General features: G+C 40.4%; 1 protein-coding gene across 2 annotated transcripts in view; it reads left to right on the forward strand.

Annotated features, from left to right (window-relative positions):
• The first annotated feature begins 2,184 nt into the window (after positions 1-2,184).
• The window catches only part of LOC142143443 (cytochrome P450 2K1-like), a 39,116-nt gene continuing 25,239 nt past the window's right edge, over positions 2,185-16,061 (forward strand). The window contains exon 1 of one of the 2 annotated variants that reach the window (XM_075201291.1): positions 2,185-2,304. In XM_075201291.1, coding sequence (XP_075057392.1) covers positions 2,207-2,304 — 98 coding nt within the window. In that variant the 5' untranslated portion in view covers positions 2,185-2,206. Of the gene's footprint in view, positions 2,305-12,687; positions 12,886-16,061 lie in introns of those variants that run through there. The other variant, XM_075201292.1, reaches the window with a different exon arrangement.

Raw genomic sequence — 16,061 nt, forward strand, 5'->3', positions numbered from 1 at the left:
AAGCACTTGAGAAGCCCAGATATATTTTATTAAATAAGGTCATATTAAATTAGCGTATTTTTGGAACAGAGGGACACTTTCTATAGTATTAGACAAGTTTGGATATGGGACTATACTTGGATTTTTTTCAGTGTCCCCAAGTTTTCAGATTCCTTTGATTAGTATCATGTGCTCACCTCAGCCCCAAAACATAAACCAGCCCCATTAAATACCACAAATATGGTTAATTCCACTCCAACTCACAGAAGAAATTCTGTTAGCGGGAAAAGTCAGCCATAATTGTACTCTCAAGTGAAGCCACACCAAGAACATTCAGCACACACCTCTACTTGACAAGCACAATGCTATGAAATCCCTTTTTGCAAAACAGGAAGTATAAAAAAAGGCAACATTTTCAAATGTAGATTATTCCCAACCTGTAATTTTTATTCTTTATTTCCCGATATTTGACGGTTCTCCATCGGCATGCCAACTTTCAGCTTAACAGATTTAATACTTTTTAAGATGTAGCCCCTCAAACACCATGCCCCCTCTCATAAAAATAACATAGTGGACTGTCATTTATTAGAGACAACCATAATATAAGGTCACAACTGTGTATTCTTGGAAGCCTTTCCACAAGATGTTGAAGTGTTTCAGTGGCAGTTTTTGCCCATTCATTCTGTAGAGCATTTATGAGGTCAGGCACTGGTGTTGAACAAAAGGGCCTGGCTTGCAATCTCTGTTTCAGTTGATCCCAAAGGTGTTCAATGGGGTTGAGGTCAGGGCTCTGTGCAGGTCAGTCAAGTTCTTCCACACCGAACTAATCAAACCATGTATTTGTTGTCTTTGCTTTGTGCACTGGGGCACAGTGATGTTGAAATAGAAAAGGGTCTTCCCCAAACTAATGCCACAAAGTTGGAAGCATAGCATTGTCCAAAATTACTTGAAGTGTGATAATACCCCTTTTCACTGCTCTACAGTCGAGTGTCGGTGTGCTTTACAACACTCCATCTGACGCTTAGCATTGGTCTTAGTGATGTGAGGCTTGCATGCAGCTGCTTGGCCATGGAAACCCAGTCCATTAAGCTCCTGCCGCACAGTTCTTGTGCTCACATTAATGCCAGTTGAAGTTCGCAATTCTCAGCTATGGAATCAGCAGAGTGTTGTCGACTTTTATGCACCATGCGCCTTAGCAGTCGCTGACCCTGCTCTGTGATTTTACGTGGTCTTCCGCTTTGTGGCTGAGTTGCAATTGTTCCTAAACGCTTCCACTTTCTAATAATATCACTTACAGTTGACCATGGAATATTCTTCAGGGATGAAATGTCACAAACCCTCTAATTGCAACGGTGGCATCTTATCACAGTACCACACTTGAAGTCACTTAGCTCTTCACCGACCCATTTTGTATCACAAATGTTTGCAAATGGAGACTGCAGAACTAGGTGCTTGATTTTATACAGCTCTGGCAACAGGTCTAATGGAAACAGGTATAGGAGCTCCAGCCTGATGCACAGTGATTGATGATTATACCAACAGTGGCTCCACATCAGTATACCAGCAATTCACTCACTATGCCAGCATCACATCTACTGTACACAGGAACAGACTACCAGTGATCCCACAACATGACATGCTTGCTATGAATATACCCAATAATGCTCATCTCCATGAATCCCAAATAACACATAAGGCTGTTTTCACTTATCTGTTTATGGACCTTGTTGTAATGCATGGAAAAATAAATAAAATGTATTTATTTTTTTATCATCAGTAAATTATTATTGAAAAATTTGTGCAAGCATATGGGGTACAGGAAATAAGAAGGGAGATAAGCAAAAACGAGAAATGGGGGGAGAGGGAAGACACAGGAAACCCCTTGCAGGGGGGATTAGTTGTTCAATGAGTGTTACAGCACATGAAAATTCCCAGATATTAGTATTCAAAGAAGAGAATATATTGGCAATGTAAAAGATTAAATATAAAATAGTTTTAAATATTATGGGTTGCAGACTATGGTAAGTGTAGTCTCAATATAAGTAGTTTGTGCTAAAGAACAGCATACAGCAAACACAAATGCATGTAATATAATACAATGGCATGATTACTTTGCTCTTGTGTTGCTTGACAAGTTTCCAATACGTTATTGTGAAATGGTAGATTGTGTGTGACATCATGTTCTTTTGACCCCTTAAGTTGAATGACATGTAAAGCTCAACTATAAATGCAAATAAGCTGTTACCTGATCCATTTATTCTCTACAACAGATCTGGTTAGATCTCTGGGGCTAGAAATATCGTACTGTCCTCTGCAATATTTAAGGTAAGACGCTACTGTAAGTACAGAAGCCCAGTATTTAGTATCATATACTACATTTTTCAAGTTATAAAGTAATGTTAAAACTGCCTTTTCATTATTTATAAATAAAAGTATACTGCAAACACAGTAGTTACAAATAAGAGTATATGACAGTTCCCATATTGAAGTAACAAAAATATACAACATAAAACTTGTGTTTTTATATTTTGTGATTTGTGCATGTAACATACATAGTAACATAGTAACATGGTTGATGAGGTTGAAAAAAGACAGCAGTCCAACAAGTTCACCCTATTGGGATCTCCTGTGATCTCTCACTTATATTTGAAATTGATCCAGATTAAGCAATCAACAATCTGTTTCAATTGGGAAAAATCCCTCCAGACCCAATATTGCAGTCCGATTTTTCCCTGTATCCACTACTATCCTTCATTTTAATTAACAGTCATATTCCTGGTTACACTTTTCCGCTAAAAAATTGTCTAACCCTTTCTTAAACATATCTATTGAATCTGCCATCACAACCTTCCCTGGCAGTGAATTCCATATCTTCTCTGCCCTTACTGTAAAGAACCCCTTCCTTTGCTGGTTGTGAAACTTCCTCTCCTCTAACCTTAGTGGGTGACAATGTGTCCTGTGTATAGTCCTTGGGGTAAAAAGTTCCCATGAAAGTTCTCTGTATTGACCCTTAATGTATTTGTACATAGTAATCATGTCCTCTCTTAGACGCCTCTTTACTAAAGTAAAGATGTCTAAACTGGCTAACCTTTTCTCATAACTTAGTGACTCCATACCCTTTATCAAATAAGTCTTTGTTCCAGATCCTGGGTCAAGTTGTAGATTTGCTCAGTCAACTTTGGGAATCTGTGCTCTAAATGGTAACTAAATTTAATAGAGATGCGCGCTGACCCCTGTTTTTTTGTTTTGGATGTGGTTTTGGTTCTAAAACGCCTTCATGTTTTGGTTTTGTGACAGGTTTTGCCCCAAAATCATGAAAGGTTTTGGTTTTGGATCTGGAATTAATTTAAAATTGTGAAACAATAGGTAAAATTATGTGATTTTGAGCTGCTTTGTGCTGTTTTTACTGCTTTTTATAGCAATAGCATTCATTTCCAGTCTATTTTCTAATGATCCCTTCACAACTCTCAAAATTTTCACCAATTTTGGCCAAAGACTGCAGCAGTCTGGCTGGCTAATCTTAGTGACAGAGCAGTGGCACAAATACATGGCACAGACATCACTTTCCACCAAATATATCCACTGAAGTGCAGTTGGAGGGTGCAAAATAAGTCCTATAAATATATAAAATGAGATTCAATCTCTAACAAGTTTGAGCTGGTGCAAGAACCAATTTATCTCATTTCAATTATCTTGCTATACAAATTGAAATCTCATTTTGCACTGGAGGACGAAACTAGACACAGATTTGGATAAAAGTGGTCACCTTCCTCACTGGTGACAAATGAGAATGTTATCATCACGCTCATCATCATCCTCATCAAAGATGTCTACCTAAATTACATTTTCATTTACAAAAATAATATATGCCAAGTAGGTAACTGTTAGGCAGCATGTTCGACACATTGGAAAGGGTCAGCAACAATACTTTGGAGAGGGCCAGCAACAATACTTTCTAGAGGAACAGCAGCAATACATTGGAGAGGATCAGGATAAATACATTGGAGCAGGGCTGCCTTTTCCACTGGGCATGCTGGGCAACTGCCCGGGGACCCACCTGCATAAGGGCCATATAGCCAGGGATTTGAAGTAATTAAGAAAAAAAAAAAAACTTACCTTTTTGCGGTCACGCGGCGACGATCCGATTGCCTCCCTTTTATCCTCCTCCCTGCTGAGCTCACACTGAATGTTGGGCGTGACGTCATCACGCTCAACATTTTCATGGAAGAGCACATCGAGAGGAGCCACAATGGTACGGACAAGCAAGCAAGGAGGAAAGAAAACAGAAAAGAAAAAAAAGGAAAGAATAAGGTGATAGAAAGGTAAGTGAAGGGGTGCAAATAGGAGAATAATGGAGGGACAGTATCTGATACAGGGGCGGAGGGAGACCAGGAGCATGATGAACAGGAACAAACAGAAGCATAATGGAGGGCACAGTGTTGGATACAGGGGGAGACCAAAACCAGGATGAAGGGAGGCAAACAGAAAAGAAAGTTTATGTGGATTAATCTCTGTAGTACAGTATCTTTTTATTTTAATGTTTAAACACTTTTTAAGCAGGTAACAATAAATATAAAATTTTATCGATAATTTACATTTTTATCCCTGTGTGTGGTTATGTTGGTGGTGGCCCCAGTGTGCTGCTTTGCCCGGGGGCCCAAAATGTTGTTAAGATGGCCCTGTATTGGAATGTCAGCAGCACATAAATTGGAGAGGGTGAGCAGCACATACACTTTGCAGAGGGTCTGCTGCAATACATTGGAGAGGACAGCAGCAATACATTGGAGAGCGTCTGCTGCAATACATTGGAGAGGGACAGCAACTGCAGTGTCAGAGCTCATTAGCTGAACAGCGTCACCATCTGTAGACATTATTTAACAGATGATGAGAGAATAAAGGCAAAATGTTAAATGATACAATATGGCATTGTCCTTAGGGCCACATACCCAGGTGTGATACATACATGTGTTCGACAGTTACAGGATTGACATAATATGATTGGTAGGCAGCCCGAATAGACAGGGTTGCAAAGTCGGCAATATAATAAAATTGTTAGGATCTGCCTGCAAGCTCTTTGCATTGCATGCTGCTTTGCCTAGCAGCTCCTGCCTTTTGAACTTTATTATTGTGTTATATATATATATTGTGGCAGTACCTCTATTCACCAGAGGTGCTGCTATTGTGTCTTCCTTGTCACTACTAGGGGTTAACCTCCTCATTAATTATCTCCTGCATCTGGGTGTTCCCTACTTAAACCTGTCACTCCCAGCATACATTGCTGGTTGTTGTTGTTTCTGCTGTTGTTGATATTCCATGCTGCTGTGCTTCTTCATGTGCTTCTTTGATTTCTTCATATCACCTGTTTACCTGCATCAGCCGTGTTCCTGGTATTTGCTTCCTGCATCTCTCTGCAATCCTCATTCCTAAACATCAGGTTGTACCTTCCAGCAATAAACATTGTGTTTCACCATATTTCTGGCTCCTTAGCTGTGATTTCTACATTGAAGTGTGACAGACATGAAAGGTTTTATTAGGATGACAATTAAAATGTAGACAGTATTATCCCTAACACTGCCCCTGTCCCTAACCCTGCTTCTAAATTTGACCCTAACTCTATCCCTATCTCTGTTCCTATCCCTAACCCTGTATTTAACCATATTCCTATCCGTAACCATGTAATAATACTGTTGACATTTGAAGTGTACAACTAATCATACTGTCCACCATGTGAATTGGCGACCTAATAACACTGTCGACATCTGACTTGTCGACTAATGTTGTTGACTTTATGAATGCTATATAAATGAATATTTAGCTGTCAAACGCATAGAAGCATGGTGGCTAAGTGGTTAGTACTTCTTCCTTACATCACATGAGTTCAATTCTTGACCTTGGCCTTTTCTGTGAGGAGTTTGTATGTTCTCCCCTTGTTTGCGTGGGTTTCCTCCGGGTGCTCCGGTTTCCTCCAACACTTCAAAAACATACTGGTAGGTTAATTGGCTGCTAACAAATTGACCCTAGTCTGTCTGTGTGTTTTAGGGAATTTAGACTGTAAGTCCAAAGGGGCAGGGACTGATGTGAGTGAGTTCTCTGTACAGCGCTGCGGAATTAGTGACGATATATAAATAAATGTTGATGATGATGATAATAGCATATTTACTGTTACACAAGCTATTAGACCAAGGCCAAAATTAAAAATAGTGCAAGATGGAATTGTCCTTGGGCCTACCCATCCACTGCTTTGTTAAAAAGGACATGCACATAGTTTAACAAACCAATCACATCAGCGACAGTGGCTGCCACTTTTGACTTGTTTGGGTCCCCGCAGAAGAAAACATTTTGGTTGTTGTTTGATGAACTAGACAGAATAGAAAACAATTTTGTTTTTTTTAACAAACTACTAATGTGCATTTGGCATTTGGCTAACAGTGGTCATCTTCCTCTATGTTAACAATGTCATCACCCTCATCATCATCCTCATCACTGATTTTATGATCATCATCATCATCACACAATATTAATTTATCCTTACTGGTATCTACATATTCATTTGCAATTGGTGGCAAGAACAGTATTCGTTATACAATTTGTAGTTCATTTTGATTAACACCAGTTTTTCGGCATTTTTGAGAAGTAGTCTCCTCAAACGATCACTCACAATGTTCCCGTCTGTGCTAAACATTGTTTTTGAGTACACACCTAGAAAGGTGGGGTAGCTTAAGTATACCATAGTTCATTTGTACAAGGGGCTCTAAATTTTCCTCCCAGAATTCAAAGGAACTGTCTGAGATGCTGAGTTCTACTTTATCTTTAAAGTAATCCTCCACCACTTTACTAAGACAAGGTGTATCTGATTAAGACACACTATAGGTGTCATTACATTTGGGTAATTATTTTAAGCCTGACCAGATGTTTCATATTGGTGTACTGCTCTGTTGTTGACTCATCATCAGTGTGACTATCAGAAATGGGAAGTTTTTTTCTGGCAGTAGCATTTGGAGGAGAAGCTGAAGCAGGGAATGAGTCACGTGCCGACCGCTTGCTCACAAGAAGCTATTTAAATTTGTGGGCAAAACGGTGGCTTAGTGGTTAGCACTTCTGCCTCTCAAGGTTTTACAGTTTAACTGGAGGGTTTCCCCTTTTCATGACTAAACCAATGTTGATGTTTGGATTATGTAACATACATTTGGAATGACTTTATTTATTAATTTGTTTTCTAAAACAAAGTAAATATTCTATTGTTTTTCTCGGGAGAGATAGAGCTTCCCTTTTGCAGCACATTAAACTCCATTATATAGGGACAAATAGGCAATTTATTTTAAAAAGAATTCTGATTTTTAAACTTTAACACAGCGCATGTCACACACCGCTCTCCGGGTATCTCGACCCAAGCCTCAGTACACCTACCCTCACATTAATTCTCCTCATTGTGCAGGCTGTCAGCAGCAGTTTGCACCTGTGCTTGTTTCACCTGTGTTTGGTCTGTCTAGCCATTGGTCAGTTCTCCTTTATAAGGCTCCTCCCTTCACTTTTTCATTGCTGGTTGTTCCAGTCTACACCTGGCCTGTATCAGCTTCCTACTCTCCGTTGTAGCCACCCCTGCTTTCGACTCTGCATGCACCGCTGACCTCTGCTGTTCCGTTCCACATCCCTGTGGTAATAGCTGTGGTTCACCGTCTGCTGCATACCTGGATACCGCTGATCTCTGCTCACTTGTTCCACTTGCTAGTGGTAATCGCTGTGATCAACACCCGCTACCTACTCTGCACGCACCGCTGACCCCCGCTGATCCATTCCACATCCCTGTTGTAATAGCTGTGGCTCATCGTCTTCGGTATACCCTGTTCTCCATTGAACGCTGCATAAATGTTCTACTCCTTAGTGGTATTTGCTGTGATCAATGCCCGCTATCTATTCTGCATGCATCGCTGACCTCCGGTGATCGCTTCCAATCTCCAGTGATAAGAGCCGCGATTCATCGTCTGCTGCCTGCTCTGTAGCCCTTTGAACTTGGCATACATGTTCCACTACTTAGTGACATTTGCTGTGATCAACGCCCGCTATCTATTCAGCATGTACCATTGACCTCTGCTAATTAATTCCACTTCCCAGTGGTATAGCCGTAGTTCATCCAATGCTACAAACTCTCTACTCTATTGAACTTTGCCTACATGTTCCACTCCTTAGTGGTAATTGCTATGATCATCATCTGCTATTAGAACTGTATCTTTCTGAACACTGCCAAACCACTTCTCTATCTGTCTCACTGGGAACTTCCCTAGAGGGCCGCGACCAGCAGGGTAGAAGCCGCTGAAGCCCAAATCTCCTTGTGGGGATCCCTGGTGAATACCTTCCATTCTGTTAGACTCCGCGCCTCTGGGAAAGTCTAGCCAATGCCAGCTGAGACAGCTGGATCTCACTCATCCTTCCTGTACAATCCTGACAGTAAGAACCAGCCATGACAGATCCTGAAAGAGAACCCTCTGCTAAAGATTTACTCCAACACCTGGTTGGTAGATTAGAACGCCAAGATGCCATGCAGATTCAATTGCTTCAGTGTCTTCAGTCGCTGGCTACCTGTATGGACAATTTTAAAACTTCTCCATCTCTGCCTACCACGGTACAGGCGGCTGTTCATCCAGTTGTTCCGGAGACGTCTTCAAATTCTTCTGAACATTGAAGATATTGCATTGGGAGAAATTTTATGCATTGTGTACCCAGCCTTAGTTCTCTCTGAAGAGGTAAGAGACCAATGTCCTATCACTTAAGTTACTGGGTAATCAGTAAGTGGTTAATAGCAGTAAGTCCACTGTGTGTAGATAAAATATTCTTGCTTTACAAACAAAACTTTTGTTTATCTATCTATCTACCTATCTATCTACCTATCTATCTATCTATCTATCTATCTATCTATCTATCTATCTATCTATCTATCTATCTATCTGTCTATATATATATATATATATATATATATATATATATATATACATATATAAATATATATATATATATATATATATATATATATATATATGTATAATATATATATATATGTATATATATATATATATATATATGTATATATATATATATATATATATATATATACATACACACTTCTCGTAACGTATACAATATACAAATATACATATAAATATATATATGTATTTTACAGCGGTCTGGCTTCAGTCGTTCAGTGTAACGATCCTTGGGGTTATTAATGGCGAGAGAAGGGTGGGATCCATTCATAAGGCCCGTTTTGGGTCTGTAAGGTGCTATTAATAAGCTGTGAGGTTGTTTCCTCAGTCTCTCACTACCTGGGGGACAGATTAGAGTCCTGCTAAGAAGAACTGACATTAGTACCTGTGAGTTCTGTTATTTTATGTTTGTTTGACATTTGGTCTCTCCAGGGCCGGTGTAAGGCTTTGCGGCACCCTAGGCAAAGGTTCAACCTACTCCCCTAAAAAACACTTCCCAGCCCATCACATGCTTTACTTTTGCAAAATTAAAATAATAACTCTTACCTCCTCCTGGCTGTCTGGCAGGGCTGCAGTTTAGATGTAATGATGTCTAACGTAGAATGCAGTCCATGCTCCACTACTGCAGAGGGGCAAACGTAGGATTTCTAGAAGAGGTTTCAAATGTTAGATTTCAAAACAAAACAAGACATGAAAGGTTTTATTAGGATGACAATTAAAATGTAGACAGTATTATCCCTAACACTGCCCCTGTCCCTAACCCTGCTTCTAAATTTGACCCTAACTCTATCCCTATCTCTGTTCCTATCCCTAACCCTGTATTTAACCATATTCCTATCCGTAACCATGTAATAATACTGTTGACATTTGAAGTGTACAACTAATCATACTGTCCACCATGTGAATTGGCGACCTAATAACACTGTCGACATCTGACTTGTCGACTAATGTTGTTGACTTTATGAATGCTATATAAATGAATATTTAGCTGTCAAACGCATAGAAGCATGGTGGCTAAGTGGTTAGTACTTCTTCCTTACATCACATGAGTTCAATTCTTGACCTTGGCCTTTTCTGTGAGGAGTTTGTATGTTCTCCCCTTGTTTGCGTGGGTTTCCTCCGGGTGCTCCGGTTTCCTCCAACACTTCAAAAACATACTGGTAGGTTAATTGGCTGCTAACAAATTGACCCTAGTCTGTCTGTGTGTTTTAGGGAATTTAGACTGTAAGTCCAAAGGGGCAGGGACTGATGTGAGTGAGTTCTCTGTACAGCGCTGCGGAATTAGTGACGATATATAAATAAATGGTGATGATGATGATAATAGCATATTTACTGTTACACAAGCTATTAGACCAAGGCCAAAATTAAAAATAGTGCAATATGGAATTGTCCTTGGGCCTACCCATCCACTGCTTTGTTAAAAAGGACATGCACATAGTTTAAAAAACCAATCACTTCAGCGACAGTGGCTGCCACTTTTGTGGCTGAAGTGTTTGACTTGTTTGGGTCCCCGCAGAAGAAAACATTTTGGTTGTTGTTTGATGAACTAGACAGAATAGAAAACAATTTTGTTTTTTTAACAAATTACAAATGTGCATTTGGCATTTGGCTAACAGTGGTCATCTTCCTCTATGTTAACAATGTCATCACCCTCATCATCATCCTCATCACTGATTTTATGATCATCATCATCATCACACAATATTAATTTATCCTTACTGGTATCTACATATTCATTTGCAATTGGCGGCAAGAACAGTATTCGTTATACAATTTGTAGTTCATTTTGATTAACACCAGTTTTTCGGCATTTTTGAGAAGTAGTCTCCTCAAACGATCACTTACAATGTTCCCGTCTGTGCTAAACATTGTTTTTGAGTACACACCTAGAAAGGTGGGGTAGCTTAAGTATACCATAGTTAATTTGTACAAGGGACTCTAAATTTTCCTCCCAGAATTCAAAGGAACTGTCTGAGATGCTGAGTTCGACTTTATCTTTAAAGTAATCCTCCACCACTTTACTAAGACAAGGTGTATCTGATTAAGACACACTATATGTGTCATTACATTTGGGTAATTATTTTAAGCCTGACCAGATGTTTCATATTGGTGTACTGCTCTGTTGTTGACTCATCATCAGTGTGACTATCAGAAATGGGAAGTTTTTTTCTGGCAGTAGCATTTGGAGGAGAAGCTGAAGCAGGGAATGAGTCACGTGCCGACCGCTTGCTCACAAGAAGCTATTTAAATTTGTGGGCAAAACGGTGGCTTAGTGGTTAGCACTTCTGCCTCTCAAGGTTTTACAGTTTAACTGGAGGGTTTCCCCTTTTCATGACTAAACCAATGTTGATGTTTGGATTATGTAACATACATTTGGAATGACTTTATTTATTAATTTGTTTTCTAAAACAAAGTAAATATTCTATTGTTTTTCTCGGGAGAGATAGAGCTTCCCTTTTGCAGCACATTAAACTCCATTATATAGGGACAAATAGGCAATTTATTTTAAAAAGAATTCTGATTTTTAAACTTTAACACAGCGCATGTCACACACCGCTCTCCGGGTATCTCGACCCAAACCTCAGTACACCTACCCTCACATTAATTCTCCTCATTGTGCAGGCTGTCAGCAGCAGTTTGCACCTGTGCTTGTTTCACCTGTGTTTGGTCTGTCTAGCCATTGGTCAGTTCTCCTTTATAAGGCTCCTCCCTTCACTTTTTCATTGCTGGTTGTTCCAGTCTACACCTGGCCTGTATCAGCTTCCTACTCTCCGTTGTAGCCACCCCTGCTTTCGACTCTGCATGCACCGCTGACCTCTGCTGTTCCGTTCCACATCCCTGTGGTAATAGCTGTGGTTCACCGTCTGCTGCATACCTGGATACCGCTGATCTCTGCTCACTTGTTCCACTTGCTAGTGGTAATCGCTGTGATCAACACCCGCTACCTACTCTGCACGCACCGCTGACCCCCGCTGATCCATTCCACATCCCTGTTGTAATAGCTGTGGCTCATCGTCTTCGGTATACCCTGTTCTCCATTGAACGCTGCATAAATATTCTACTCCTTAGTGGTATTTGCTGTGATCAATGCCCGCTATCTATTCTGCATGCATCGCTGACCTCCGGTGATCGCTTCCAATCTCCAGTGATAAGAGCCGCGATTCATCGTCTGCTGCCTGCTCTGTACCCCTTTGAACTTGGCATACATGTTCCACTACTTAGTGACATTTGCTGTGATCAACGCCCGCTATCTATTCAGCATGTACCATTGACCTCTGCTAATTAATTCCACTTCCCAGTGGTATAGCCGTAGTTCATCCAATGCTACAAACTCTCTACTCTATTGAACTTTGCCTACATGTTCCACTCCTTAGTGGTAATTGCTATGATCATCATCTGCTATTAGAACTGTATCTTTCTGAACACTGCCAAACCACTTCTCTATCTGTCTCACTGGGAACTTCCCTAGAGGGCCGCGACCAGCAGGGTAGAAGCCGCTGAAGCCCAAATCTCCTTGTGGGGATCCCTGGTGAATACCTTCCATTCTGTTAGACTCCGCGCCTCTGGGAAAGTCTAGCCAATGCCAGCTGAGACAGCAGGATCTCACTCATCCTTCCTGTACAATCCTGACAGTAAGAACCAGCCATCACAGATCCTGAAAGAGAACCCTCTGCTAAAGATTTACTCCAACACCTGGTTGGTAGATTAGAACGCCAAGATGCCATGCAGATTCAATTGCTTCAGTGTCTTCAGTCGCTGGCTACCTGTATGGACAATTTTAAAACTTCTCCATCTCTGCCTACCACGGTACAGGCGGCTGTTCATCCAGTTGTTCCGGAGACGTCTTCAAATTCTTCTGAACATTGAAGATATTGCATTGGGAGAAATTTTATGCATTGTGTACCCAGCCTTAGTTCTCTCTGAAGAGGTAAGAGACCAATGTCCTATCACTTAAGTTACTGGGTAATCAGTAAGTGGTTAATAGCAGTAAGTCCACTGTGTGTAGATAAAATATTCTTGCTTTACAAACAAAACTTTTGTTTATCTATCTATCTACCTATCTATCTATCTATCTATCTATCTATCTATCTATCTATCTATCTGTCTATCTATATATATATATATATATATATATATATATATATATATATACATACATATATAAATATATATATATATATATATATATATATATATATATATATATATATATGTATAATATATATATATATATGTATATATATAGATAGATAGATATATATATATATGTATATATATATATATATATATATATATATATATATACATACACACTTCTCGTAACGTATACAATATACAAATATACATATAAATATATATATGTATTTTACAGCGGTCTGGCTTCAGTCGTTCAGTGTAACGATCCTTGGGGTTATTAATGGCGAGAGAAGGGTGGGATCCATTCATAAGGCCCGTTTTGGGTCTGTAAGGTGCTATTAGTAAGCTGTGAGGTTGTTTCCTCAGTCTCTCACTACCTGGGGGACAGATTAGAGTCCTGCTAAGAAGAACTGACATTAGTACCTGTGAGTTCTGTTATTTTATGTTTGTTTGACATTTGGTCTCTCCAGGGCCGGTGTAAGGCTTTGTGGCACCCTAGGCAAAGGTTCAACCTACTCCCCTAAAAACCACTTCCCAGCCCATCACATGCTTTACTTTTGCAAAATTAAAATAATAACTCTTACCTCCTCCTGACTGTCTGGCAGGGCTGCAGTTTAGATGTAATGATGTCTAACGTAGAATGCAGTCCATGCTCCACTACTGCAGAGGGGCAAACGTAGGATTTCTAGAAGAGGTTTCAAATGTTAGATTTCAAAACAAAGAAAGAAAACTTGTTGCAATAAGTTGGCAACAGAATCTCTATTACTTACCCTATACACACTGATCACTGTATACCAGTCTCACACATCAGTATCACACACCTGATAAACACTTACATGCTTCCCTCCCCACCAGCTCTTCTCTCATGCCACTCTGCTGACCAGTCTTTATGTACCACTCTATTTACTTTCACATACACACTGATCACTATACACAGGTCTACCTGACGTTACACACCTCATACACACTGATCACTATACACAGGTCTACCTGACGTTACACACCTCATACACACTGATCACTATACATAGGTCACACACACCTGTCCACCAGATTTTCTCTCACATGCCCTCACTGCCCACCAGATTTTCTCTACCATGCTACCTTCTGCCCAACAGCTTCTCTCTCATATGCCGACGCAGCCCACTAGCTTTCCTCACATATTACCCTCTGCCCACTAGCTTTTTTCTTACATGCCCAGGCTGCTCACCAGCTTTTCTGTCCCATGTTACCCTCTGCCCACTAGCTTTTCTCTCACATGCCCAACCTTCCCACCAGCTTTTCCCTCTGCCCACTAGATGTTCTCTCACTACCAACCTGTCTACCGAATTTTCTCACATTGGGAAAGCCTTTTAAGGCATTCTCCTGCTCCATTTTTATAAAAAAAAACAAGTTTATTGGTAATTGAGAAGAATGGCATAAAATAATACAAATGGATAAAAGTAATGGATAAAAAAAAAATCATGCATTTATTATTAATTTAATTTGCTGTGCATAATTAATTTATTAAATTAAGATTTTATATATTGCAAGACTAGTGCTTTATAATTAAATGGGCAAGATAATTTGATATTATTATTTAAAATTACCCTATTTAAAACTTCATAAAATTAGTCTTTCATATAATGAAATCAATTAAACTAGTTTTAGTATTTGTTTATCTTCTATGTGATGTTAGTTGAGGATTATCCCTTCTGCTTACCTAATTTCTTGCAGTGCAGAGAGCCCGGCACCACTGAGAAACATGTGACTGCTGCAGTCACATGAGGCTGAAACAGAGACACAGAGCAGCAGGAAGGACCGACCCCGATGCTCGGTCGTTGTAGCTGCCTAGTCTGCAACTTTCTATGAAACATTTCAGGAGCCCCTTGTGCCTCTTCACTCATGGAGGTGACCCTAATGCCCTGCGCAGCTGCCTAATGTTAGCGCCGGGCCTGGGTCTCTCCACTTAAGAGAGGGAATTCGCTTTATTGCATTAATTAGAGCCGTATAGGCTAGGACTTTTGTTTATGTTTTGGTTATTTTTGGAGCTGCTGAAAAAACTAGCTTTGGCTACTTGAAACTAGGCATAGGATTGGTGTGACATTGTTTGGCTGACGCATGGCAATTGCAGCCGTTTACCCCTGAAAACGGCACTCATAACCCTGATCTTAAGATATATATATATATATATATATATATATATATATTGTGGGTGGGTCCCGAGTGCTGGTGGCCATCTTGAAAACGTCTCCGGCGCCGGAGGGGTGAAATCAGCGGCACAGCTCTGCAGTGTGAAAGGGTTTAAAACTAAGTAGTGTGCATATGTGTATTTTTAAATAGAGATTTAAATGTGTAGGTGCTGCAGTGTCGGTAAAGCACTGGAGCTCACTGCTGAAGGGGTTAATTCCTAACGCTAGGCTCCGAGAGTATAACTATGTATATTTTAAATGTATATGTGTATAATGTGAATGTAAATGTATATAAATAAAGAAAAATACTTACCCTGTCCCTGGTGGTCCAGAAGGGACTGCAGGAGCAGCCCTGGATTCTTCACCCTTCGGGAGCCAGCTTCAGTGGCTGCCGGAGGGACTTAACAACCAGCCTCCTTGAATCAAATAGGTCTAGAATGTGCAGCACCTCCTGGGGGTCCCAGGAGGCTAAGTCCCTAGTTGGAGCTCAAAAAGCTTCAACTAGTGACAGGGCAGGGACTGCTGCCCCGGGATCTGGCTGCTTTCCCCTGGTACTATTTTCGACCAGGGAGCAGAGCCATACCCCGAAAGTCCAGTCCCTGGAAGTCAGTTTGGATGGGAGATTTAAAAGATAAATCTCTGACCCCAGACAGAGAGGCACCAGGGGAGGAGAGTCGGCTGAGCCCCCCTCTCCCTGGCAGCTCGTGGACAGCGTGGAAGTTAGAATACCTCCCAACTGTCCCGGTTTGATGGCTCTGTCATGCTATCTAGATTAGGACAGCTTTGCCCCGCGGTT

Source organism: Mixophyes fleayi, chromosome 3 (genome assembly GCF_038048845.1).
Source record: "Mixophyes fleayi isolate aMixFle1 chromosome 3, aMixFle1.hap1, whole genome shotgun sequence".
Taxonomy (NCBI): Eukaryota; Metazoa; Chordata; class Amphibia; order Anura; family Limnodynastidae; genus Mixophyes; species Mixophyes fleayi.